General features: G+C 43.7%; 1 protein-coding gene across 1 annotated transcript in view; it reads right to left on the bottom strand.

Annotated features, from left to right (window-relative positions):
• The window catches only part of PRKAR2A (protein kinase cAMP-dependent type II regulatory subunit alpha), a 99,354-nt gene that overhangs the window by 30,420 nt on the left and 43,639 nt on the right, over nt 1–25,295 (bottom strand). The window contains exons 3-5 of the mRNA XM_010370207.1: nt 13,693–13,745; nt 10,170–10,253; nt 6,120–6,226 (exon numbers count right to left, since the gene is read on the bottom strand). Coding sequence (XP_010368509.1) covers nt 6,120–6,226; nt 10,170–10,253; nt 13,693–13,745 — 244 coding nt within the window. The remainder of the gene's footprint in view (nt 1–6,119; nt 6,227–10,169; nt 10,254–13,692; nt 13,746–25,295) is intronic.

Below are 25,295 nucleotides of genomic sequence, written 5' to 3'. Positions count from 1 at the left end.
ATAATAATGACAGAGTATGGCTGGGCACAGTGGCTCACCTGTAGTCCCAGCACCTTGGGAGGCTGAGGCAGACATATCACCTGAGGTCAGGAGTTCGAGACCAGCCTGGCCAACATGGTAAAACTCCGTCTCTACTAAAAATACAAAAATTAGCTGGGCATGGTGGCATGTGCCTGTAATCCCAGCTACTCAGGAGGCTGAGGTAGGAGAATCACTTGAACCTGGGAGGCAGAGGTTATAGTGAGCCGAGATCACACCATTGCACTCCAGCCTGGGCGGCAGAGTGAGACTCTATCTCAAAATAATAATAATAGTAACAGAATAATACTATAATCCCTGACATGCTTAAAACAGATTTAAAAAAATTAAATCACACAACAATGTATGATTTAATATAAAAAAAAGTATGTAAAGATAACTCCATTACTCAACTCCATTTTTGATGTTTGATTGTTGACAGCTTTCAAACCCTTCCTCTTCTGCCCCATATCTGGGCAAGCTGATAAGAAAGCCTGGGTGCTCCCTCCTTTGGTGCTGATGGGGAGTTCAATCAACACAAATGCCAGCCCCTGTGTAAGAGTACCCTCACCTAATCCCACCTTCTAACCACCATAAATCCCAAGACAGTCACCTCGCCTGCTATCTAAAGTCATTTTTGGATCCGTCTGGGAGCCTGCCCTGCTCTAAAATGGCTCAACATGTGAGTAATAAACCTTTTCATACCCTTTTGGTGTATCATCAGTCTTGACATCTTAACCAAATTTTGGGTGAGGTATCTGATCTCAACAGTAAAGCACGGAAAAAATAATGGACTCATATACTGGTAATCAGATTATGCCTAAATTAATTTCTATCCAGTTTGTATTTTATTTATTTACTTTTTTCTTTTTGAGTCAGAGTCTTGCCCTGTTGCCCAGGCTGGAGTGCAGTGGTGCAATCTCAGCTCACTACAAGCTCCGCCTCCCGGGTTCACGCCATTCTACTGCCTCAGCCTCCCAAGTAGCTGGGATTACAGGCACCTGCCACCACGCCCAGCTAATTTTTTGCATTTTTAGTAGAGATGGGGTTTCACCGTGTTAGCCAGGATGGTCTCAATCTCCTGATCTTGTAATCCACCCGCCTCGGACTTTCCGCAGTGCTGGGATTACAAGTGTGAGCCACCGCACCTGGCCTATTTTTATTTTTTTATATTCTAAATTTCCTACAAAAAACTTCCATCTGTCTGATAAAATCACTAAATATCATGTATTAAAAGAAAAGCAGAGAATGTGCCACCAACCCTGCTTTCAGGGGAGCTTACCACTCAGTAGGGAAGCTGACCTGTCCTAGGCCTTTATAGACAAGGCAAAATAAGGTTATAAATAGGAAACATGGAATTCAGTGTTTTTAGTGTCTCCTCCAGACACTAGCATTTAACTTTGGGAGTGACACGAACTCATTTCAGGCAGCAGCACTGCAGAGAGCCTCTCTTGACCTTTCCCATTCAGGTCCTCCTCTAAATAATGGGGCATATGTTTTTATCATTGTTGTTACCACCACATTATGTAATAATTATCTATTGAAAGGTCTGTCTCTCCAACTTGACCATGAACTTTTTGAGGCCAGGAACCGTACCTTTTCACTTGAACGATAGTCTTTCTTTTTTGTTTCGTAGAGACAGGGGTCTCACTATGTTGCCCAGGTTAGTCTCGGACTCCTGGTCTCAAGTAATCCATATCGGCCCCCAAAAGTGCTAGGATTACAGGTGTGAGCCACTGTGCTCAGCCCTTTCCTATTTGTTCATCACCACATTCTTTTTTCTTTTCTTTTTATTCTGAGACAGGGTCTCATTTTGTCCCCCAGGCTAGAGTGCAGTGTTATGATCACTGCCCACTGGAGACTCAACCTCTTGGGATCAAGTGATCCTCCCACCTCAGCCTTCCAATTAGCTGCGGACTACAGGCATGCACCACCATGCCTGGATAATTTCTTAAAAAATGTTTTTTTGTGCGGTTTTTTTTTTTTTTTTTTTTTGAGATAGAGTCCCACTCTATCACCCAGCCTGGAGTACAGTGGCTTGATCTCCACTCACTGCAACCACTGCCTCCCGGGTTCAAGTTATTCTCCTGCCTCAGCCTCCCGAGTAGCTGGGACTACAGGTGCATGTCACCATGCTCAGCTAATTTTTTTATTTTTAGTAGAGATGGGGTTTCGCCATGTCAGCCAGGATATTCTCGACATCTGGACCTTGTGATCTGCCCACCTCAGCCTCCCAAAGTGCTCGGATTACAGGCGCCCGGCCTGCATTTTTTTTTTTTTTTGAGATGGACTTTCACTATTGTTGCCCAGGCTGGAATGCAATGGCATGATCTCGGCTCACTGCAACCTCTGTCTCCCAGGTTGAAGCAATTCTCCTGCCTCAACCTCCCAAGTAGCTGGGATTACAGGTGCCCGCCACCACATCCAGCTAATTTTTTGTATTTTTAGTAGAGACGAGGTTTCACCACGTTGGCCAAGCTGGTCTCAAACTCCTGACCTCAAGTGCTCTGCCCACCTGGGCCTTCTAAAGTGCTGGAATTACAGGCGTGAGCCACCGTGCCCAGCCTAAAAAAATGTTTTATAGAGATGTTTTACTATCTTGCTCAGGCAATCCTGGGCTCAGGCAATCCTCCCACCTTGGCCTCCCAAAGTGCTGGGATTGCAGGTGTGAATCACTGTGCCAGGCCCTTATTCACCACTTTCACTGTACAAAGAATAATCCCTTTTGTTTACATATGAAATAAATCATTCCCTCTGTACAAAGGCATTTCAGTCTTTAAGTTGTGGACATGTACAAGTGGATGCTTATTTCCCAGACCATAAGTGCCCAAAGGGACCTCTGTCTTGGTGGTGGAGGACATGGCAAAGCAAAGGGGAAAGGTGGCTGCTTGAGGTGGTAATATAATTTTATTATATTATAGACCTGGCATGGGTGGCTCACACCTGTAATCCCAGCACTTTGGCAGGCTGAGATGGGTGGATCTCTTGAGGTCAGGAGTTCAAGACCAGCCTGGCCAACCCCATCTCTACTAAGTAAACACAAAAATTAGCTGGGAGTGCAAATGGCACAATCTCAGCTCAATGCAACCTCTGCCTTGTGGGTTCAAGTGGGTGGCAGGTGCCTATAATCCCAGCTACTCAGGAGGCTATGGCAGGAGAATCATTTGAATCCGGGAGGTAGAGGTTGTAGTTAGCCAGGACTGCACCACTACACTCCAGCCTGGGCAACAGAGCAAGACTCTATCTCAAAATAAATAAATTAATTAAATAAAATAAATACAGTGTTATATTATATTTATAATTTTATTTTAAAACTATTTTGGGCTGGGTGCGGTGGCTCATGCCCGTAATCTCAGCACTTTGGGAGGCTGAGGTGGGCGGATCACAAGGTCAGGAGATCAAGATCATCGTGGCCAACATGGTGAAACCCTGTCTCTACTAAAAATACAAAAATTAGCTGGGCGTGGTGGCGCACACCTGTAGTACCAGCTACTCAGGATGCTGAGGCAGGAGAATCAGTTGAGCCTGGGAGGCAGGGGTTGCAGTCAGCCGAGACCGTGCAACTGCACTCCAGCCTTGCGACAGAGTGAGACTCTGTCCCCCTAAAAAACAAAACAAAACAAAAAAACCTATTCTGTCATTACTTGTAGAATTTCTGTGTAAGAAGTACTAGTACAAAAGATGAAGACAAAAGTCTTTTCTCTGAGAAGATACTATTTATGTCATCTTTACTCTAAATCAGCATTTAAAGAAAACATTTCCTTTAAGTGTAATAATTTGTCACAGGTAGCAAGAACCCAAAGGTTACTCAAGGAGGGACAGCATTTTCTGTTCAAGAATCTAAATAAGAAAAGGCTCAAGAAGAAAGGCAACCAATGAATCTAGCACAGCTATTTGATGGAGATTAAAAGAATTTTAAAAATGAGGAGAATTAGAAAAATATGAATAAGGTGCATATATTATATGTAGTATCGTATAAATGTTAATTTGTGTGTTTTATAATTGTTCTGTACTAAAGTAAGAGAACATCCTTTTTAGGAAATGCACACTGAGGTATTCAGAGATAAAGGGGCATTATATCTGCAATTTACTCTCCAACAACTTTTTTTTTGGTGGTGGTGGGGACGAAGTCTCACTCTGTCACCCAGGCTGGAGTGCAATGGCACAATCTCAGCTCAACGCAACCTCTGCCTTGTGGGTTCAAGTGATTCTCCTGCCTCAGCCTCCCAAGTAGCTGGGACTACAGGCGTGCTAATTTTTTTGTTGTTGTTGTTATGTATTTTTAGTAGAGACGGGGTTTCACCATGTTGGCCAGGCTGGTTTCAAACTCCTGACCTCACGTGATCCACCCACCTCAGCCTCCCAAAATGCTGGGATTACAGGTGTAAGCCACCACACCCTTCCTTGTCAACAATTTAATGAAGCAAAGGGAGAACACTAACCTGGGGAACCTGTATTTATAATTTTTTTTTCTTTTTTTTTTGAGACCGAGTCTCACTCTCACCCAGGCTGGAGTGCAGTGGCACTATCTCGGCTCACTGGAACCTCCACCTACCAAGTTCAAGCGATTCTCCTGCCTAAGCCTCCCAAGTAGCTGTGATTACAGGCACATACCACCATGTCCAACTAATTTTTGTTTTTGTTTTTGAGACAAAGTCTCACACTGTTGCCCAGGCTGGTGTGCAGTGGGGCGATCTCAGCTTGCTGCAGCCTCTGCCTCCCGGGTTCACACGATTCTCCTGCCTCAGCTTCCCAAGTAGCTGGGACTACAGGCATGCGCCACCATGCCCAGCTAATTTTTGTATTTTTAGTAGAGACGGGGTTTCACTATGTTGGTCAGGCTGGTCTTGAACTCCTGACCTCATGATCCACCCGCCTCGGCCTCCCAAAGTGCTGGGATTACAGGCGTGAGCCACTGTGCCTGACCAATTTTTGTACTTTTTTTTTTAGTAGAGATGGACTTTCACCACATTGGCCAGGCTGGTCTCGAACTCCAGACCTCAAGTGATCCACCTGCCTCGGCCTCTCAAAGTGCTGGGATTACAGGCATGAGTCACCGCACCAGGCCTGTGACACATTTTTTGTACTACTTGATTAACTTTTCTGTAACTCTGAAATTACTTCGAGATAAAAAAATTATTTTTGTTTCCTTTTTATTATCTAGCTCCAAAAACCATTTTATTTTTAAATTAATGGAAGATATCAGGTGAAGCAATATCTTATTGATGTTAAACTCTAATGAGAGTGTTTCTTTCAGGACTAAGGAGATCAGGACAACCACCTCACTGCCACCAGCCAAAGAGGATACTAAGCTCAAGAGGTTAGGACACAGTAGGGTGAGCAGGCCAAGCCCAAATATTTCATTTTTTCCTAATACTTAGATCTGAGCCAGAGGGGTTAAGGTCAGGGCAGCATATTCATGAGTAAAATCAGGCTCGAATATGAAGACTCAAACAACTATAGCACCATGGCTAATTCTTCAGGGAATCAATTCACTTGACACTGGCAAATAACATGTTTATAAAGCACACCCTGCACTCCTTAACTAACTGTAAAGAAGACTTCCCTTTTTCTTTTTTTTTTTTTTGAGACACGGAGTCTTGCTCTGTTGCCCAGGCTGGAGTGCAGTGGTGGGGTCTCAGCTCACTGCAACAACCTTCGCCTCCTGGGTTCAAGCGATTCTCCAGCCTCAGCCTCCCAAGCAGCTGGGATTAGAGGCATGCACCGCCACATCCGGCTAATTTTTGTATTTTTAGTAGATACAGGGTTTCACCATATTGGCCAGGCTGGTCTCGAACCCCTCACCTCAAGTAATCCACTGGCCTTGGCCTCCCAAAGTGCTGGGATTACAGGCGTGAGCCACCGCACCTGGCCTAAAGATTTTCTACTCTAGATGATTGCTCTTCAAATATGAGTTGTGCTGAGGACTCAGGACAGCACTGGTAGAGAGGGACAAGCTGTGGACTCTCACAAGGCTTTGGGAAGCTTTTTCACTTGGCCCTAAGCCTCTCTGGGCTGAATACAGAATAGGATAAAGCATCTGCACTGATTCATGAATCCGATTAAGTGTGGCCACACAATTTCAAAGCTCCATCTCCTACCGTTCTATGACATAAAAGTTGTCTCCATCATCTCCTTGGTCAATGACATGCTCATCAGCTTTGACTATCCTTTCAAACATGGCATCAAGAACTTGAGAAAGCTGTTCCTGCAGGGTATGCACAAGAAGGAAAAATAGCCTTACATATGCTGCAAAAAAGCAGTGACCATAATTATCTCAATTTGTGACTATATAACAGAAGTCCCCACATTCAAACAGAAACCTAAAGGTTGTCTGAAACAAATGCTTTCCTGGGACCATTCAGCTTTGCACCTCCATGTACCTCAGCAGACAGCAAATTGGCAAGTCTTCTGAGGCAGTATTGTTTTGAAAAAGCTTCCCACAATTTACGCAAAAATATTATCTAAATCAGTCAATGTTCTCCCAGCCACACCCACATGACTATCACCTGCCTGATGGCTCCACTATGTCACGTGTAAAGCCATATGCTGCCACCTTCCTACAGATGTTGACCTTAACAGGATCATCAGATCTAAAGGACTGCTGTGGCTTAGAGGTTATCTTTTGGAACAGCACAACTGCTTTTGACTAGCAAAACACGTCACTTAACTTCGCTGAGCTTCAGTATCTTTTTTTTTCTTTTTTTCTGGAAACAGAGTCTCACTCTGTTGCCCAGGCTGGAGTTCAGTGGTGTGATCTCAGCTCACCGCAACCTCTATCTCCTGAGTTCAAGCAATTCTCCTGCCTCAGCTGCCTGAGTAGCTGGGACTACAGGCCTGTACCATCACGCCTGGCTAATTTTTATATTTTTAGTAGAGATGGGGTTTTGCCATGTTGGCCAGGCAGGTCTCGAACTCCTGACCTCATGTGATCCGCCCACCTTGGCTTCCCAAAGTGCTAGAATTACAGGCGTGAGTCACCACGCCCAGTGAACTTCAGTTTCTTCATATATAAAAAGGGTATAACAAAGATTCCAGGTCATCAATTTTTATGACCAAAGGAGAAAAACCTAGGAAAGTATTTACGAAACAACAGATACTCAATAAATGAGATCTATTATAAGACAGCTAATATTGCTTCATTTGCATACAGCACATACAATTACTTACTACTATTGCCTGCCATAACCAGACATCAACTATGTCAATAAGTATAATGAAAAGAAAATAATACTATTAAATTATGAAACAATGGTCTCAGTCTGGGGCCAGCATCCCTGTCAGACAGGGAGATCAGTGATTATTAGGGAGTCACTAAAGAATACCAGGTTCAATTAAAAAAAGAGACTTTCTCTTTGGAGGAATGTAGACTGAAGACCTGGAAAAAGAATAATTTTATGACTGCATAATTCCATGTGAGTTTATGTTCTATCAGAGTGACTGGCCGGGCGCGGTGGCTCAAGCCTGTAATCCCAGCACTTTGGGAGGCCGAGGCGGGCGGATCACAAGGTCAGGAGATCAAGACCATCCTGGCTAACACGGTGAAACCCCGTCTCTACTAAAAAATACAAAAAACTAGCCGGGCGAGGTGGCGGGCGCCTGTAGTCCCAGCTACTCGGGAGGCTGAGGCAGGAGAATGGCGTGAACCCGGGAGGCGGAGCTTGCAGTGAGCTGAGATCTGGCCAGTGCACTCCAGCTTGGGTGACGGAGCAAGACTCCGTCTCAAAAAAAAAAAAAAAAAAAAAAAAGAGTGACTGTACTACTACGATAATTGAGTATCACCAAAAAGTGTATTTAGTTCCATGTGTGTTGAATACTGTATAAGCTGACAAATACTAAAAAGGATGGCTTGCAATTGACGTGTTACCCACATTCACTGGAATGTGAGCCCAGCGTTGCCAGAAATCTCCTATTTAAATACTGGCAATAAATTTAAATTTACATGTACAATACAGAACAAACACAGACATCTGTACCTAGCCTGTGGATTGCCTGCTGGAAGCCTCTTGTTCTGTGTCACTTTTCTTCTTCTAGTCTGGACTCTTCAAACACATGTGTCATGAGATATAGAATAAAAGGGGTGGAAGGGGAGCATTTCTAGGTTAGAGGAGACTAAAATAACAACATGACAACCAAATGAAACACAGTAAGTCCTCACTTAAAGTGGTTGATAGGTTCTTGAAAACTGTGACTATAAGCAAAACAATGTATAGAAGGTCCTCAAATAACACCGTTATAACACTGATGAGGGAAAAAAAAGGTTCCAGTATAGGTTGTTTTGCTTAAAGTTACAGTTTCCAAGACTACCAACAATGTTGAAGTACTTACTGCATGTGATTCAGAGATGGTCATCTATGAACCAGGAAGTGGGTTACTAGTCAGACACCAAATCTGCTGGCACCTTGAGCTTGGATTTCCCAGACTCCAGAACTGTGAGAAATTTCCACTGTTTATAAACTACCCAGGTTATGGTATTTTGTTATAGCAGCTCAAATGTACTAGGACACCCATCAGGAGATAGCCCTTGTTCTTTATTTCTACCACCAAGAGAGGGAGGACAGGCCCAGGTCACAGATCCTATGCTAGGCCCTGCAGAAACACACCATTCTCAAGAAGCACTTATCACTTACTGTGGTAAGCCAGTGAGTTAACTATTATCAATGAAGGGAACTACATACCAGCATCTTCAGAAAAATCAATCTGTAGGATAAATTCAGACCTCCAAACTAAACCAGGGTCATGCAAATCTGAGCATTTCCTTGCAATATGACAAAATTGCATGCTCTTCAAATTATCAGTTTTGTCTTGGAGAAAGTGCCAAAGCAGCTCAGAAAAACACAACAGTCCTCCCCTTACCCATGGGGAATATGTTTCAAGGGGTATGTGGATGTCTGAAACCACAGATAGTATTGAACCCCACTGCTGTCAATTGGAAAACATTTCTGTTCGTATCTTCCACCCACAAATGTAATGCCTTTTCCATCTTAACCAAATACTTAACACGCACTGTGGCTGTAACTTGTGCAGTTTGAGGTGCGACAGCAAAACTAGCAGAAATTTCTTTTTCCTTCTTCACAGTTTCACAGATAGAAGATTCATTCTTATATATATATATATATTTTTTTTTTTGAGATGGAGTCTTGCTCTGTCACCCAGACTGGAGTGCAATGGTGTGATCTCAGCTCACTGCAACCTCCGTCTCCTGGATTCAAGCAGTTCTCCTGCCTCAGCCTCCTGAGTAGCTGGGATTACAGGTGCACACTACCACACCTGGCTAATTTTTGTATTTTTAGTAGAGATGGAATTTCACTATCTTGGCCAGGCTGGTCTTGAACTCCACCCACCTCAGCCTCCCAGAGTACTAGGATTACAGGCATGAGCCACCGCACTCAGCCAGAAGATTCATTCTTACCATAGATCTTTGCAACCTCAGTATACAATTTCTTTCTCCCTCCCTCCCACCCTCCCTTCCTATCTTCCTTCCTTCCTTTTCTTTCTTTCTCTCTTCCTTTCTCTCTCTCCCTCTCTCACCCTCTCTTTTCTTTCTTTTCTCTTTCTTCCTTTCTTTCCTTAAATTTCTCTCATCTTTTCACTTAAAGGAAGCATTTTATGGCTTCTTTTTGGCATATCTGAATTGCCAGCATTGCTTCTCTTGTGCTTTGGGGCCATTATTAAGTAAAATAAGGGTTACGTGAATATGAGTACTGCTAGATGGTGACTAAGTGACTAATGGGCAGGTGGCATATATGGCATGAATACACTGGGATAAAGTGATGATTTGTGTTCTGGGTGGCAGCAGAGCAGGACAGCATGAGATTCATCACACTACTCGGAACGGCATGCCTTTTAAAACTTAGGAATTATTTCTAGAATTCTCCATTTAGTATTTTTGGGCTGTTGTTGACTATGGGTAACTGAAACCCTGGAAAGCAAAAACCAAGCATAAGGGGGACTACTGCACTAAAAGGCATCTGAAAGATCATGTCTGGTTTAAAGTGGTCAATACAATGAAAACATTTGTATGTAAGATGAATCTAAGGTTTATGCTTAATACGGCTGTGGCTAGGATGCTAAAAATTAAAGTTTAAGTGACAAATAGGAGCAAAGCTAAAAGATCATTATAATAAAAATACTTTAGAAATCAGTGTTACCTGATCGAGATTTTTGAAAAGGAGAATATCTTTGCAAGCTTCCTGAAGTCTGCATCTCTGTTCATCAGTTTTAGGGTGAATCACCTGCCAATCCAAATAAAACCATGGAAATTGTTTTATTCCATTTTAAAATAACCACTTAAAGACTGGTATATTTCTTTCTCCAAAAAGTGGGAAAAATAAAAAGCATGGTTTCTGTAATTTTAATTTTACATAAATACCAAGCTGCATGCTGAAGGTGGAGGGGCAATGCAATATACAGGTGAAAAGCACCAGCCCTGAAGCCACCTGCTGACTACGTGGCTGGCAGCAAGTCAGCTGTCCCCTGGGAGCCTCAGGATCTTCATCCATAAAGCAGAGGGTTATAAATTTGTTCATTAAACAAATATTGAGCATCTACTCAAAAAAAAAAAAAAAAAAAAAAGTACATCATTTAATCTGACCAGAAATAATAGATGTTAAAAGTGTTGGCCAGACGAGGTGGCTCATGCCTGTAATCCTAACATTTTGGGAGGCCGAGGCAGGCGGATCACGATGTCAGGAGATCGAGACCATCCTGGCCAACATAGTGAAACTCCGTCTCTACTAAAAATAGAAAAATTAGCTGGGCATGGTGGCGCATGCCTGTAATCCCAGCTACTCGGGAGGCTGAGGTAGGAGAATCGCTTGAACCAGGGAGTCGGAGGAGGTTGCAGTGAGCCAAGATCGCACCACTGCACTCTAGCCTGGTGACAGAGCAAGATTCCGTCTCAAAAAAAAAAAAAAAGAAAAAAAGAAAAAAAAAAAGCTGGGCATGGTGGCTCGCTCCTGTAATCCCAGGTAATCCCAGCACTTTGGGAGGCCGAGGCAGGCAGATCATGAGGTCAGGAATTCGAAACCAGCCTGACCAACATGGAGAAACCTATCTCTACTAAAAATACAAAATTAGCCAGGCGTGGTGGCGCATGCCTGTAATTCCAGCTACGTGGGAGACTGAGGCAGGAGAATCGCTTGAACCCAAAGGCGGAGGTTGCAGTGAGCCAAGATCACACCATTGTACTCCAGCCTGGGCAACAAGAGCGAAACTGTCTCAAAAAAAAAAAAAAAAGGGTTAAGTATTTTAAATTTGTGATATTAAATTAGAAAAAACTGTTTTAGTCATCAATAATTTTACAATAGAACAAAAAATTTAATCTACAGGATTTTTACATTCACAAAAATGGTAGCATTTATTACAATACTTCAGAAATCTTTCATAAGTTACTCATTTTAAGGGTAACTTGATTTAAGGGTAACATAATAGATCACTAAAGCTTTTTTTTTTTTGGAGACAGAGTCTCGCTCTGTCGCCCAGGTTGGAGTGCAGTGGCGTGATTTTGGGTCACTACAACCTCCACCTCCCAGGTTCAAGTGATTCTCCTGCCTCAGCCTCCTGAGTAGCTGGGATTACAGGTGGGCGCCAGCACGCCTGGCTAATTTTTGTATTTTTAAGTAGAGATGGGGTTTCACCATATTGGTCAGGCTGGTCTCGAACTCCTGACCTTGTGATCCACCTGCCTCAGCCTCCCAAAGTGCTGGGATTACAGGCACAAGCCACCGTGCCTGGCCTACTAAAGGTTTTTATAACAGCAATCTTTTTTTTTTTGAGATGGAGTCTCACGCGGTCACCCAGGCTGGAGTGCAGTGGCGTGATCTCAGATCACCACAATCTCAGCCTCCCGGGTTCAAGCAATTCTCCTGCCTCAGCCTCCCGAGTAGCTGGGATTACAGGCACCCACCACCACACCCAACTAATTTTTGTATTTTAGTAGAGATGAAGTTTCACCAGGTTGGCCAGGATGGTCTCGAACTCCTGACAGGTGATCCACCCGCCTTGGCCTCCCAAAGTGCTGGGATTACAGGCCTGAGTTACTACACCCAGTCTATAATATCAATCTTTTAAAAATTATAGTTCTGGCCGGGCGCGGTGGCTCAAGCCTGTAATCCCAGCACTTTGGGAGGCCGAGACGGGTGGATCACGAGGTCGGGAGATCGAGACCATCCTGGTCTACACGGTGAAACCCCGTCTTTACTAAAAAATACAAAAAAACTAGCCGGGCGAGATGGCGGGCGCCTGTAGTCCCAGCTACTCGGGAGGCTGAGGCAGGAGAATGGCGTAAACCCGGGAGGCGGAGCTTGCAGTGAGCCGAGATCGCACCACTGCACTCCAGCCTGGGCGACAGAGCTAGACTCCGTCTCAAAAAAAAAAAAAAAAAAATTATAGTTCATACATGCTCTCATAAAAGTAATTTATGTCGGGAGACTGAGGCAGGAGAATCACTTGAACCCAGGAGGTGAAGGTTGCAACGAGCCGAATTCGCGTCACTGCACTCCAACCCAGGTGATAGTGTGAGACTCCGTCTCAAAAAAACAAAAACCAAAAACAAACAAACAAAAAATAATTTACCTCAATTGTACAGAAGTTTAAAAAACTATTTTTTTTAAAAAAGCACCCAAAAATCAAACATGGTTTTGCCACAACCACTGTTAACATCTAGGGTATATCCTTCCAGATAGAATTTTCTATACATACATATATACAAATAAATATATATATTTCAAATTTTTTAATTTACAAAATCTCTATAAATATATATATTTCAAATTTTTTAATTTACAAAATGCTCTATAAAATGTACCTCACACAAACATACATCCCATGCCATTACATACAGTCCTGTACCATCACTTTCAATGGCTACAGATTCTCTCCATTTGAATGTACCATAATTTAGCCCCTGGTAATCCCATATTTTGGGTCATTTACGTTGTTTCCATTTTTCATTGTTATAACACTATGATAAACTCCATTTGTACATCCTCAGGAAGGATCCAACTTTCATTAGGGATGAATTCTCCTTTAGGTAAATGCTAAATCAATTGGCCTGGCTCTAAGTATTTAAGGCTTGTTGTTAATTTTTTTTTTTTTTTTTTAAATGAGATGAGGTCTAACTACATTGCCCAGGCTAGTCTCAAACTCCTGAGATTCAAGTGATCTTCCCACCTCAACCTCCCAAAGCACTGGGATTACAGGTGTGAGCCACCATGCCCAGTAGTTGTTTTTTTTTTTTTTCTTTTCAGCCTCGACCTCCTAGACTCAAGCAGCAATCCTCCTGCCTCAGGCTCCTAAGTAGCTGTGAATACAGGCACATGCCACCAAACCAGCTAATTTTTTTTTTTTCCCCAGAGATGGGGTCTTGCTATATTGTGCAGGCTGGTCTTGAACTCCTGGCCTCAAGCAATTCTCCTGCCTCAGCCTTTCAAAGTGTTTGCATTATAGGTGTGAGCCACCATGCACAGCCTGTTTAAGGCTTCTGACAGCTACAGCTAGGCACTTCTCACCATACCCTCAACCAGTGCAGCTTTCAATTTGTTAGACTGAAAATGTCACTTCATTGATATTTTAATTTGTATTTAATTATTAGTATGATGAGTTTTTGGTATGTAGAGAAGGGGAGTTAATCAGAAATACAATTCTACCTAACATCTTTGCTTTGGGTCTTACCCTTGGATCTGTATCTTCCTCTTCCTCATCAGGGTTGTAGGTCTCAGCACAGACTGAAATTGGAGAGAAAAAAACAAAGAATGAATTTAACAGACGTGTGGCTTTAGGAAAAATAGGAAGTAAACTCAATTATCTTTTATTCACTGTTTTCTTTCTTTTCTTTGGAGACAGAGTTTTGCTCTTGTTGCCCAGGCTGGAATACAGTGGCACAATCTCGGCTCTCTGCAATCTCCATTTCCCAGGTTCAAGTGATTCTCTCGCCTCAGCTTTCCAGGTAGCTGGGATTACAGGCGCTGCACCACCATGCCCAGTTAATTTTGTATTTTCAGTAGGGATGGAGTTTCACCATGTTGGTCAGGCTGCTCTCGAACTCCTGACATCAGGTGATCCACCTGATGTATAATATAAATGCTCACGCTTGTAATCTCAGCATTACAAGGCGTGGAGGCTGTAATGCTGGGAGGCTGAGGTGGACGGATCACGAGGTCAAGACATCGAGACCATCCTAGCCAACATGGTGAAACCCCATCTCTACTAAAAATACAAAAATAAGCTGGGCATGGTGGCATGTGCCTGTAGTCCCAGCTACTCAGGAGGCTGAGGCAGGAGAAGCGCTTAAACTTGGGAGACAGAGGTTGCAGTGAGCCGAGATCATGCCACTGCACTCCAGCCTGGCTGACAGAATAAGACTCCATCTCAAAAAAAATAAAAAGCGAGTAAGTTGTGTGAGACATAAAGGGAAAAAAAGCAAGGTGAAGAAGAGTATATATGGCATACTATCTCTTGCAGAAGAAAGGACTTCCATGAGAAAGGAGAGCTAAGAATGGAGGGAAAATAAATATACTTTTACCAGTTAATGTTTCCAAAAGGAAGCAATTTGGGAAGAATAAATCGGAAAGTAATGAAATTATTGTCCTAGTATATAGATAGAAATAGGAAAGAAGGGATAGGGAAAGGAATGAAACTTCTCTGAGGAAACTTTTGTTTGTTTTTGAGACGGAGTCTTGCTCTGTCAACTAGGCTGGAGTACAGTGATGTGATCTGCGCTCACTGCAAGCTCTGCCTCCCAGGTTCACACCATTCTCCTGCCTCAGCCTCCCAAGTAGCTAGGACGACAGGTGCTTGCCACCACACCCAGCTAATTTTTTGTATTTTTAGTAGAGAAGGGGTTTCACCGTGTTAGCCTAGATGATCTCGATCTCCTAGCCTCAACTGCCCCCCTCGGCCTCCCAAAGTGCTGGGATTACAGGCGTGAGGCACCGCGACTGGCCTGAGGAAACATTTTTATACAGAAAGTTTTGACATTTAAGCCATGTTAATGTTTCACATATTTTAAAAATTAAATAGATAACAAGGACCCTAAAACTAAGTACAAAGAAAAAAAACCTACCCATGTATCAGGGTGATAACATAATTAGAGAAGGAAAGAATCAGATTCTAAGTAGCTTCTGAACATAGTACCCTGACCATCCACCCTCAGTGGGATATACTGCACTCCAACAAAAAATAACTGTTGGTGGTGATGGTATAGCAATTCCAAAACTCTTCTTGAGAGAGTCTCGCTCTTTCACCCAGGCTGGAAGTACAGTGGCACAATCTTGGCCCACTGCAATCTCCACCTCCCTGTTTCGAGTGATTCTCCTGCCTTAGCCTCCTTAGTAGCTAGCTCTAGAGGCACGTGCCACCACACCCAGCTAATTTTTGTAGTTTTAGTAGAGATGGGGTTTCACCATGTTGGCCAGGATGATCTCAATCTCTTGACCTTGTGATCTGCCTGCCTTGGCCTCCCAAAGTGCTGGGATTACAGGTGTGAGCCACCACGCCCAGCCTGTAATTCCAAAACTCTTCTATGTGTATTACTGTAGTAAGTAAATAAACAAACACACAGAATACACAGATATTTCTTACTGGTGAGAAGGGGGATACAAATGTGGACTGGAGGAAGAATTAGAAATGGAGATATCAATACAAAGCATTATTTTAAAATCTCACCCCTATGTGTTATTTGCAAAGAGACAATAAATTATCTACTGAATAAAGAGTTTTGTACTTACTAACAAAACTGTTGTTACCAAGAACGAACTAGTTGTGATTACTGATGTTTCTCAGAATGCAGCAAACCTACTCCCTCTTCACAATACAGGCCATTACAGCTGCGAAAAGTTTTCTTCTAATAAATCATCAGTGATCTGTAACAGCTGTGTGACTAGAAGTAATTTATTGCCTATCTCCACCCTTCTGCATAATGGCAAGAACAGCAGTGACTTCTCTCTGAAGACTGTCATAAGGATTCAAGTAGACAGGTGTCAGGCATGGTAAGGAGGCAACTTGAACTATTACCATTATTATCTTGGTTCCATTTGTTCTGGGTCTCTGGAGAATTATTATGTTGGTTCTGTTCTCTATTTCAGCTCCTTTAACAACTGTCCTTTCTTCCAGGCTAACCTCCATCACGTATTTCTACCCTTACAATGTTGTTCTTTTTGCTTTCTCTATGGTTTCCCCCCGACCCCTCCCAAGACAGAGCTTTATACTGTCATCCAGGCTGTAGCGCAGTGGTGTGATCTTGGCTCACTGCAACCTCCACCGCCCAGGTTCAAGCGATTCTCCTGCTTCAGCCTCCCAGGTAGCTGGGATTACAAGTGCTAATTTTTGTATTTTTAGTAGAGACTTTTTTTTTTTTTTTCCATGTTGGCCAGGCTGGTCTCGAACTCGTGACCTCAAGTGATCTGCCCATCTCGGCCTCCCAAAGTGTTGAGATTACAGGTATGAGCCACCACGCCAGGCCAACTCTTTTTATGTACTTAATTCTTGCTCATTGTTTTTAGTTTCCTTATAATCTTATACCCATTTTCTGTTTCATCTCAGCCAATTTTATCCTTGGCTTTTTGCTCAGAATTCATAAGTGCAATGATTTCTTGTACTTTACTGAGCATTTTGTAGTGGACCTTTCTAGTCTTCACTCCTTTTATATCCTTAACCAGCTGAGTTCACTCATAGGCCCTGTATTATTTATTAGGATTCATTTATCATCTGTTAAGAGGCAACAAACAGTTCTTGACCCTACTGTCAATCTGTGTGATGGCTAAAAGGCTCCATGTATCTACAACTATGGGACAGGCTGATACATACCACTCCCAATTATTTATTTTTATTTATTATTATTATTATTACTGAGACAGAGTCGCACTGTCTTGCCTAGGCTGTAGTGCAGTTGACATGATCTCAGCTCACTGCAAACTCTGCCTCCCAGGTTCAAGTGATTCTTCTGCCTCAACCTCCCGAGTAACTGGGGCTACAGGTGCATGCCACCACACCCAGCTAATTTTTATATTTTTCGTAGAGATGGGGGTCTCACCATGTTGGCCAGGCTAGTCTTGAACTCCTGACCTCAAGTGATCCACCACACCCAGCCCCACTCCCAGTTATTTCCCAGTTTCTTAGAGACACTCACTGCAGTCCTGGTCTAGCTACACCCCAACTTCCTTTTCCTCACCGATTCTCTAAACCAATGAAAGATCTGAGAAATGGGCCGGGCGCGGTGGCTCAAGCCTGTAATCCCAGCACTTTGGGAGGCCGAGACGGGCGGATCACGAGGTCAGGAGATCGAGACCATCCTGGCTAACACGGTGAAACCCCGTCTCTACTAAAAACTACAAAAAACTAGCCGGGCGAGGTGGAGGCGCCTGTAGTTCCAGCTACCCGGGAGGCTGAGGCAGGAGAATGGCGTAAACCCGGGAGGCGGAGCTTGCAGTGAGCTGAGATCCGGCCACAGCACTCCCGCCTGGGTGACAGAGCGAGACTCCGTCTCAAAAAAAAAAAGATCTGAGAAATGACAGCTTCCATTGTGTCCTATACCCAGGACTCTCCCATCCCTGTCTTAGCAGATAATACTCGACTTGTGTGGCCCATGCCACTTGTGCAGTAATGCCATCATATACCAAGTGCCCAACAGGGACCTTGTATCCTAAAACAAATAAAAGAAAAATTGGGGCGGATAGAGTAAGAAAAGATATACCACTCTAGTCCCTGAAATAGCATTAGGCAATGCTCTGCAGAGGGCTGCCCAGTTTCTGGCTAGTGTGGGCCTTGGTTTACTGAGCCAGGAAAGTAACAGTGGGATATAGGTAATGACTCACTACCTTTCTCCAAGCATTTTTGTTTCCAGATGAGGCCAGGGTGCATTATCTCAGTTCTTTCCTAAGGATTAAGACAGACACCTATCTTAGTTCCTAGACATTTCTTTTTTATTTTCTTTTTCATTTTCTTTTTTTGAGACACAGTTTTGCTCTTGTTGCCCAGTCTGGAGTGCAATGGCATGATCTCGGCTCACTGCAACCTCCTCCTCCCAGGTTCAAGCAGTTCTCCTGCCTCAGCCTCCTGAGTAGCTGGGATTACAGGCACCCGCCACCGTGCCCAGCTAATTTTTGTATTTTTAGTAGAGATGGAGTTTCACCATATTGGCCAGGCTGGTCTCGAACTCCTGACTTCAGGTGATCCACCGGCCTCAGTCTCCCAAAGTGCTGGGATTACAGGTGTGAGCCACCATGCCCAGCCTCCTAGATATCTCTGTTGTCACTTTTTGCATCATCATTGAGTATTCTGGTAGGAAACTGGGGAAACCATCAAGGGCATCTAACCAGACACTGTGTCAAACTTCAAGTTTCTTGGTTCTCTGTGCTCTTGATTAATGCCATTATCAGACTAGTTTTCTAAACTAGAAATTTGGAATTCATCAGACTTTCTTCTCTCACCTCTTGTCCAATGAATACATCAAATTATGCTTCAGAAATATTCTCGTATTTGACCTTATTTAATTCAGTGTATTCCAATTGCTACTCCTTGGTCTAAGAGTTCAAAATCACTACTTAGAATAATACATAAAAAAAAAACTTCATTTCAGGAAATAAATGGGTACATGGGTACTATACTAACTTTCTCTACTTTTGTGCATGAAATCTTCCTTTTTTAAATTAATTAATTATTATTATTATTATTTTTTGAGACAGTCTCATACTCTGTCACCCATGCTGGTGTGCAGTGGCACAATCTCGGCTCACTGCAACCTCAGCCTCCTGGATTCAGGTGATTCTTGTGCCTCAGCCTCCTGAATAGCTGGAATTACAGGGGCACACCACTACGCACAGCTAATTTTTGCATTTTTAGTAGAGATGGGGTTTCATCATGTTGGCCAGGCTGGTCTCAGACTCCTGGCCTCAAGTGATCCGCCCACTTTGGCCTCCCAAAGTGCTGGAATTACAGGCCTGAGCCACTGCGCCCAGCCCTTTTGTGTATGAAATCTTTCATACACATATTTCATTGAAAAGTTGAAAAAAATAAGTTTTCAGTGATGAGACTGGTAGAATTTCGCTGATAATGACACAGTCTTGGGCTACTTCTAGGCCTGCTTTTCCTCCAATTTTGGAAGAAAGTACTTTGGCAACTTAGCTCATTTTAATATTTTTAGGCATTTATATAACTGAGGCAGCAAATGTTAATTACAGTCTTCACATCTTCAGATGCAACACTATTATTTAAACAAAACCAGTTTCCATTAAAATTGTTAATATGTTTCTATTTGTGGAAAAACATTATGCTTCAATTTTTCAAACCTGGTTTTAAATTTTCTTGCCTTTCCTATTGTTTATTTATTTATTACGGTAAGAACACTTAACATGAGAGCTACCCTCGTAACAAGTTTTTAAGTTCACAACAGTAGAACTTCCAGATAGTTGAGTACATGAAGGTTCCTGGAGGGTGGCGCACCCAGGAAGTGCATGGAAACTCCATGCACTTCCCAAATGCCTCCCAAAGTGCTGGGATTACAGGCATGAGCCACAGCACCCGGCCTGAATTTGACTATTTAACTTATTTTGTAAAGACAAGGTCCCATTACGTTGCCCAAACTGGTCTCAAACTCCTGGCCTCAAGCAATTTTCCTGCCTCAGCCTTCCAAAGTGTTGGGATTACAGGTATGAGCCACTGCACCTGGCCTGAGTCTATTTTAGATACCACGATACCACATATAAGTAGAATAATGCAGTATTTGTCCTTCTATACCTGGCTTATTTCACTTAGCATAATGTCCTTTTTTCCCTTTTTTTCGAGATGGAGTCTCACTCTGTCGCCCAGGCTGGAGTGCAGTGGTGCAGTGGTACAATCTTGGATCTTGGCTCACTGCAACCTCCACATCCTGGGTTCAAGCAATTCTCCTGTCTCAGCCTCCCAAGTAGCTAGGATTACAGGTGCACACCACCATGCCTGGCTAATTTTTGTATTTTCAGTAGAGACGGGCTTTTACCATATTGGCCAGGCTGGTCTCAAACTCCTGACCTTAGGTGATCCATCCACCTCGGTCTCCCAAAATGCTTGGATTACAGGCGTGAGCCCTCACATCCAGGCTCCCTTTTCTTTTGAACCCTGGACTTACCTCCCTTTGGCCTCCTCCTCTGTTCCCCTCACATCTCTTTACTTCTTCTTGATCCTGGTCCTAAATTACTTCCCTTATTTTCTATGAAAAAAATCCATTTTACAGTACCTACGTGATTGTTGCTGCCCCAAGGGTTCTGCACATCTGGCTGCTTGCCTCAGTACACAAGTTACCTGGAGAAGGTCCAGAATCTGTATGATCCCCTACACAACCTCAAACATTATATCGTGTGTCATGAAATACTCAAGACCTACAGGAAATGATTATTAAAATAGCAACACAGGCCAGGCGTGGTGGCTCACGCCTGTAATCCCAGCACTTTGGGAGGCCGAGATGGGCGGATCACGAGGTCAGGAGATTGAGACCATCCTGGCTAACATGGTGAAACCCCGTCTCTACTAAAAAATACAAAAAAAAAAAAAAAAAAAAACTAGTCGGGCGAGGTGGCGGGCGCCTGTAGTCCCAGCCACTCGGGAGGCTGAGGCAGAAGAATGGCGTAAACCCGGGAGGCGGAGCTTGCAGTGAGCTGAGATCCGACCACTGCACTCTAGCCTGGGCGACAGAGCGAGACTCCGTCTCAAAAAAAAAAAAAAAAAAAAAAATAGCAACACAGTGGCCAGGTATGGTGGCTCACACCTGTAATCCCAATACTTTGGGAGGCCTGGGTGGCAGGATGACTTACAAGGACATCAGTCCTATTAGATTAGGGTACCCTATGACCTCGTTTCACCTTCATTACCTCTTTAAAGGCCCTATCTCAAAAATATAATCACATCAGGGTTAGGACTTCAATATATGAATTTGGGGAAAACCAATTAGTCCACAACACTAGATTTCTAAATTATTTTAAGCGATACATAGTAATTTCAGCTGCAGGTAGCTATAGATGGAAAAAATACTGCATACTATGAAAGAATATAATGACAAAAATCAGTATTTTAGTATATATAGTAAGCACATAAGCCTTAAAAAGGCAGGGGTGTCTGCTGAAGAGCACCTGCAGTGCAGAAATGGGTGACTGACATGGCACCAGTTTCTCAGTGGATGGTTCTGTTGCCTGTCACAGTCATCACTAGAGTCAAAATATTCCGTTCCTAAATGTGGCAAGATGCCAATACACACATTTCTGATTAATGTGCCTTGACGTTTCAATAGGTATTTAATAAACAAAAGTTGGCCTTTTATTTGACAAAGGAGGTTTTTTTTTTGTTTTTTGTGATGGAGTCTCACTCTGTTGCCCAGGCTGGAGTGCAATGGCACGGTCTTGGCTCACTGCAACCTCCACCTCCCAGGTTCAAGCAATTGTCCTGCCTCAGCCTCCCGAGTAGCTGGGATTACAGGCACATGCCACCGCACTCAGTGAATTTTTGTATTTTTAGTAGAGACAGAGTTTCACTATGTTGGTGAGACTGGTGTTGAACTCCTGACCTTGTGATCTGTCCGCCTCGGCCTCCCAAAGTGCTGGGATTCAGGCGTGAGCCACAACATTGGCCAACAAAGGAGGTTTTTTAATTATATAAAATCATACTAACATTTCCAACTCAAAGACAGTTAATAATAATTTGGGAGGCCTGGGCATGGTAGCTCACATCTGTAATCCCATCACTTTGGGAGGCCGAGGCAGGCAGATGACAAGGTCAGGAGTTGAAGACCAGCCTGGCCAATATGGTGAAACCCCGTCTCTACTAGAAATACAAAAATTAGCTCGGCGTAGTGGCGCATGCCTGTAGCCCCAGCTACTAGAGAGGCTGAGGCAGGAAAATCGCTTGAACCCAGGAGGTGGAGGTTGCAGTGAGCCGAGATCGTGCCACTGACTCCAGTATGGGTGACAGAGCGAGACTCCATCTCAAAAAACAAAAAACAAAACAAAAAAAAATTTAAAAAAAAATATATATACACACACATACATACTAATTTGGGACTACATAAGAAAGCCGCATTTAAGGAATCCATGAACTCTCTTCATTTACTCTACCACTTGATGTAGAGGGACTGTTTTGCTAGAATGTAGAACTTGGAAGGCACAGCTTTTCTTTTTGTTGGTGGGGGTGGACAGTCTCACTGTCATCCAGAATGGAGTGCAGTGGTGCAAACTTCGCTCACTGCAAACTGCCTCCTAGGTTCAAGTGATTCTCGTGTCTTAGCCTCCCAAGTAGCTGGGATTACAGGCGTGGGCCACTACACTGGCTGAGTTTTTGTATTTTTACTATTTTTTGAGATGGAGTCTCGCTCTTGTTGCCTAAGCTGGAGTGCAATGGCGGGATTTTGGCTCACTGCAACCTATGCCTCCCAGGTTCAAGTGATTCTCCTGCCTTAGCCTCCCAAGTAGCTGGGATTACAGGTGCCTGCCACCATATCCAGCTATTTTTTGTATTTTTAGTCGAGACGAAGCTTCACCATGCTGGCCAGGCTGGTCTTGAACTCCTGACCTCAGGTGATCTGCACACCTCAGCCTCCCAAAGTGCTGGGATTACAGGTGTGAGCCACCACACCTGGCCAAATTTTTGTATTTTTAGTAGAGATGGGGTTTCACAATGTTGGCCAGGCTGATCTCGAACTCCCTACCTCAGGTGAGCAGCCCACCTCAGCTTCCCAAAGTGCTGGGATTACAGGCATGAGCTACCGTGCCCGGCTATGTTATGTTTTATGTTATGTTATGTTATGTTATGTTATGTTATGTTATGTTATGTTATGTTATATTCAGGCTGAGTCTTGCTCTATAGCAGTGGCTGGAGTGCAGTGGTGCGATCTCGGCTCACTGACACCTCTGACTCCTGGGTTCAAGCAATTCTCCTGCCTCAGCCACGTCCAGCTAATTTTTGTATTTTTTTGTTTGTTTGAGATGGAGTTTCACGCTTGTTGCCCAGGCTGGAGTGCAATGGCACAATCTCGGCTCACTGTAACCTCCGTCTCCAGAGTTCAAGTGATTCTCCTGCCTCAGCCTCACAAGAAGCTGGGATACAGGCATGTGCCATCATGCCCAGCTAACTTTGTGTGTGTATTTATTTATTTATTTAATTTTTTTGAGACAGTTTCACTCTTGTTGCCCAGGCTGGAGTGCAATGGTACGATCTTGGTTCACTGCAACCTCCGCCTCCCGGGTTGAAGCAATTCTCCTGCCTCAGCCTCCTGAGTAGCTGGGATTACAGGCGCCTGCCACCACGCCCGTCTAATTTTTGTATTTTTAGTAGAGATGGGGTTTCACCATGTTGGCCAGGTTAGTTTCAAACTCCTGACCTCAGGTGATCCACCCACCTTGGCCTCCCAAAGTGCTGGGATTACAGACATGAGTCACCACACCTGGCCTAATTTTGTATTTTTAGTAGAGATGGGGGTTTCACCATGTTGGTCAGGTTGGTCTCGAACTCCTGACCTCAGGTGATCCACTCGCCTTGGCCTCCCAAAGTGGTGGGATTACAGGCCACCTCGCCTGGCCTGAAAAAGGTGTCCTTTAAATGAAGGTCTGAAGAATGTGAGTGAGCAAACAAGAAAGATAATTTTGGTGAGATACAGAAGCAAGAGTCTGATTAGATTCTTACCACTGAGTTTAAAAGGAAAAAAAAAAGTCTGATTAGAATAGGCTTAAGAGGCCAGGCGTTCAAGGCCAGCCTTGCCAACATGGTAAAACCTTGTCTCCACTAAAAACACAAAAATTAGCCAGGCATGGTGGCACACGCCTGTAATCCCAGCTACTCAGAGGCTGAGGTACAGGAATCGTTTGTACCTGGGAGGTGGAGGTAGCAGTGAGCCAAGATCACACCACTGCACTCCCGCCTGGGTGACACAGCCAGACTCAGAATAGAAGTAAAGCAACTAGAAACAGCAAATACAAACAGCTCCTTCAAGCAGTTTTGCTTTAAAGGTATGGAGAGAAAAAGGTTGGAGAGAAAACAACAGTCAAAAAAAGTTTATTTTTTAAGAAATAGAGTCAATGATATGTCTTTGCTGAAAGAATAACTGAGTTAAAAGATAAAAGATTATGCAGGAGAGGAGCTAACAGCTAAAAGGATGAAGGGATGGGATCTAGCACAGGTGGATACTGTAAACTCATAGGCAAGTGAGGAATAGATAGTGATGGGGTTCTGGAAATTCTCTTGTTTTCCTACTTCTTTGGTTAAACAGGGAACAAGATCATCTGCTAAGGATGAGGAAGGAGGTATAGGAGGTTTTGAGAAGGGGAAGGTATGAAAGACTTATCTAGGAGAACAGAAGTGAACAAAGCATGGAGCATGTGGCTCACACCTGTAATCCCAACACTGGGAGGCCAAGAGAGGAGGATAGTTTGAAACCAGGAGTTTGAGACCAGCCTGGGCAACAAAGGGAGACCTTATCTCTACAAAAAATAAATTAGCTGGGCATGGTGGTGCACACTTGTTGTCCCAGCTACTCAGGAGGCTGAGGCAGGAGGATCCCCTAAGCCCACGATTTCAAGGCGGCAGTAAGCTATGATTATACCAATGCACTCTAGCCCAGCCTGGGCAACAGAAGGAGACCCTGTCTCTCAAATTAATTAATTAATGAGACAGAGTCTTGCTCTTGTCACCCAGGCTGGAGTGCAATGGCGCAATCTCAGCTCACTGCAACCTCCGCTTCCCAGGTTCAAGCAATTCTCCTGCCTCAGCCTCCTGAATAGCTGGGATTATAGTCATCCACCACCATTCCCAGCCAATTTTTAGTATTTTTAGTAAAGACAGAGTTTCACCATCTCCGCCAGGCTGCTCTCGAACTCCTGGCCTCAGGTGATTCACCCGCCTCGGCCTCCCAAAGTGCTTGGGATTATAGGTATGAACCACCGTGCCTGGCCTAATATTTATTTTAAAAGGCTGGGGGCAGTGGCTCATGCTGGGAGGCCGAGGCAGGCAGATTACCTGAGGCCAGGAGTTCAAGACCCGCCTGGCCAATATGGTGAAACCTCGTTTCTACTAAAATACAAAAATGAGGCTAAAGCATGAGAATCATTTGAACTCAAGAGGTGGAGATTGAAGTGAGCCAAGATTGTGCCACTGCACTCTAGCCTGGGCGACAAGGCAAGACTTTGTCTCAAAAAAATTTATTAAAAAAAAAACCACGGGAACATAGCATGATTGCTGGTATCAACAGCCTACTAGAAGTTAATAATCATGAACTGAAAGTAAGATCAGTCAATAAGGCTATCTATTTTCCTCCAACCAGG

This window comes from Rhinopithecus roxellana, chromosome 1 (assembly GCF_007565055.1).
Source record: "Rhinopithecus roxellana isolate Shanxi Qingling chromosome 1, ASM756505v1, whole genome shotgun sequence".
NCBI lineage: Eukaryota > Metazoa > Chordata > Mammalia > Primates > Cercopithecidae > Rhinopithecus > Rhinopithecus roxellana.
This window is presented reverse-complemented; position numbering and strand designations above follow the sequence as displayed.